The sequence below is a fragment of the Echinops telfairi genome, unplaced genomic scaffold (genome assembly GCF_000313985.2).
Source record: "Echinops telfairi isolate 266 unplaced genomic scaffold, ASM31398v2 ScPeMD7_7420;HRSCAF=8458, whole genome shotgun sequence".
Classification (NCBI taxonomy): domain Eukaryota; kingdom Metazoa; phylum Chordata; class Mammalia; order Afrosoricida; family Tenrecidae; genus Echinops; species Echinops telfairi.
The window spans coordinates 44,349,029-44,350,593 of record NW_022111320.1 but is presented as its reverse complement, the minus strand read 5'-3'; the positions used below and the strand labels follow the sequence as shown (position 1 = coordinate 44,350,593).

The 1,565-nt window shown below is 51.8% G+C and overlaps 1 protein-coding gene across 1 annotated transcript in view; it reads right to left on the bottom strand.

Annotated features, from left to right (window-relative positions):
- Positions 1 to 1,565, bottom strand: part of COLQ (collagen like tail subunit of asymmetric acetylcholinesterase) — a 50,926-nt gene that overhangs the window by 28,890 nt on the left and 20,471 nt on the right. Inside the window, exons 7-9 of the mRNA XM_045297693.1 lie at positions 1,482 to 1,508; positions 837 to 881; positions 624 to 659 (exon numbers count right to left, since the gene is read on the bottom strand). Coding sequence (XP_045153628.1) covers positions 624 to 659; positions 837 to 881; positions 1,482 to 1,508 — 108 coding nt within the window. The remainder of the gene's footprint in view (positions 1 to 623; positions 660 to 836; positions 882 to 1,481; positions 1,509 to 1,565) is intronic.

Below are 1,565 nucleotides of genomic sequence, written 5' to 3'. Positions count from 1 at the left end.
TTGAGAATGATGTACAAATGCGCTTTACACAATTGATGTGTGTATGGATTGCGATAACAGTTGTATGAGCCCCTAATAAAATGTTTTTAAAAAATTAAATTAAATTTAAACAAAAAACAAAGACCAAGTGTAAAAAAAAAAATGCTAGCTGAAATGCCATGATGTGTAACCCTCGGGGAGATGCTCGGTTGGGCGGCTTCCTGCTTTTGAACTCTACAGCCAGTGGCCATGGAGCTGACTGCCATTGACAGCAGCCCATGGGCGCGGAATGGAACTGTCACTTGATCTCCCTTCCAAGGTGCCTGTGGGTGGGCTTGAGCCATCAATTGTTTTGGTCTATAGTCGACGACTTCATGGTTTGCCCCGACCAGAGACTCCAGGAGAAGGAAAAGCCCAGAAGGGCCCCCAGATGGGGCAGGCTTTCCTGTCCGTTGAGCTGGCCGGCATGTGCATGCGACGTAAGGTCTCTTCCATGTGCAAGGCCGCTTTCTCCCATCCCAAACCAGGACCTCTCACAGAAAGCGCGGTCATTGTTCGAGGGACAAAGCGACAGCACTCTTTTCATTGTGCTTCGAGGGCCGAGAATCCACCCAGCCCACGTTGCGTGACCTCTAGGTACTTACTTTCTGTCCCAACATGCCAGGGAATCCCGGGAAACCCTGTGAAGAGAATAACAAAGACAGTGGCCACCTCTGTCATTGTGTGTGGAAAGGTGGAGGGGCAACTTGGTCAGACATGTTAAAATGAAGCCCTGCTAGGCAGGCAGGCCACAGGATGGAGGGGATAAAGGGTGCCCACTTCCACCACCCGTTACCCCTTCTACAAATGACCATTACCTTTTCTCCTTTGGGCCCCAAGTCACCCTTTTCACCTCTGGATCCCTATGAGGAAACCACAGGATAGAATCAATTTGGGGGGCAGGGGGGACGGGGCAACAGTAGGGAGCTTGGAGCATCTCCAAACTGACAAGCTCACCCAGCCAACACCCTCGTCATGGCCAGCAAGCCAGCCCAGAGACGTCAGAGAAGGGAAGCTTCGCGACTTGCTTTCTATTTGAACCTCAAAGACCTGTTGTCCGGAGGAAAAGACAACTGAGAAAATTCTAGGTCCCGGGTTCTTGCTCCTTCTGTTGGAAACGTGTCCCGTGTTCTGGCTGCTGGTTTTGTTTCAAACTATGGAAGCTTGGGCGGAAGGCACACACCCGCCATCTCCCTCTAGCATGCAAACGGTGTTCCTACCCACCCTGGCAATGCAGTCATTCCCTCATCTGCTCTGTGAAGGTAAATCACACTCCCCTCTTACCCACCCTTCCTTCCCGCTTGAGGGGCCCTCACTACTCTCTCTGCCCACTAAGAACGGGCGGGAGGATAACTGGAAATGGATGTTGCGGTCACTAGTTAAATGGAAGCCTGGGCCCAACCTCTGCTCACCACTGACCACAGAACCCAGACCCTGGGAACCCACTAGGGACAGGCACTGACCTTTTCCCCTCTGGATCCAGGGTAACCCTAAAAGAAGAAGAAGAAGAAGTTTACAGGTAGCCCTGCAGGACCTTTGGCCTTGGT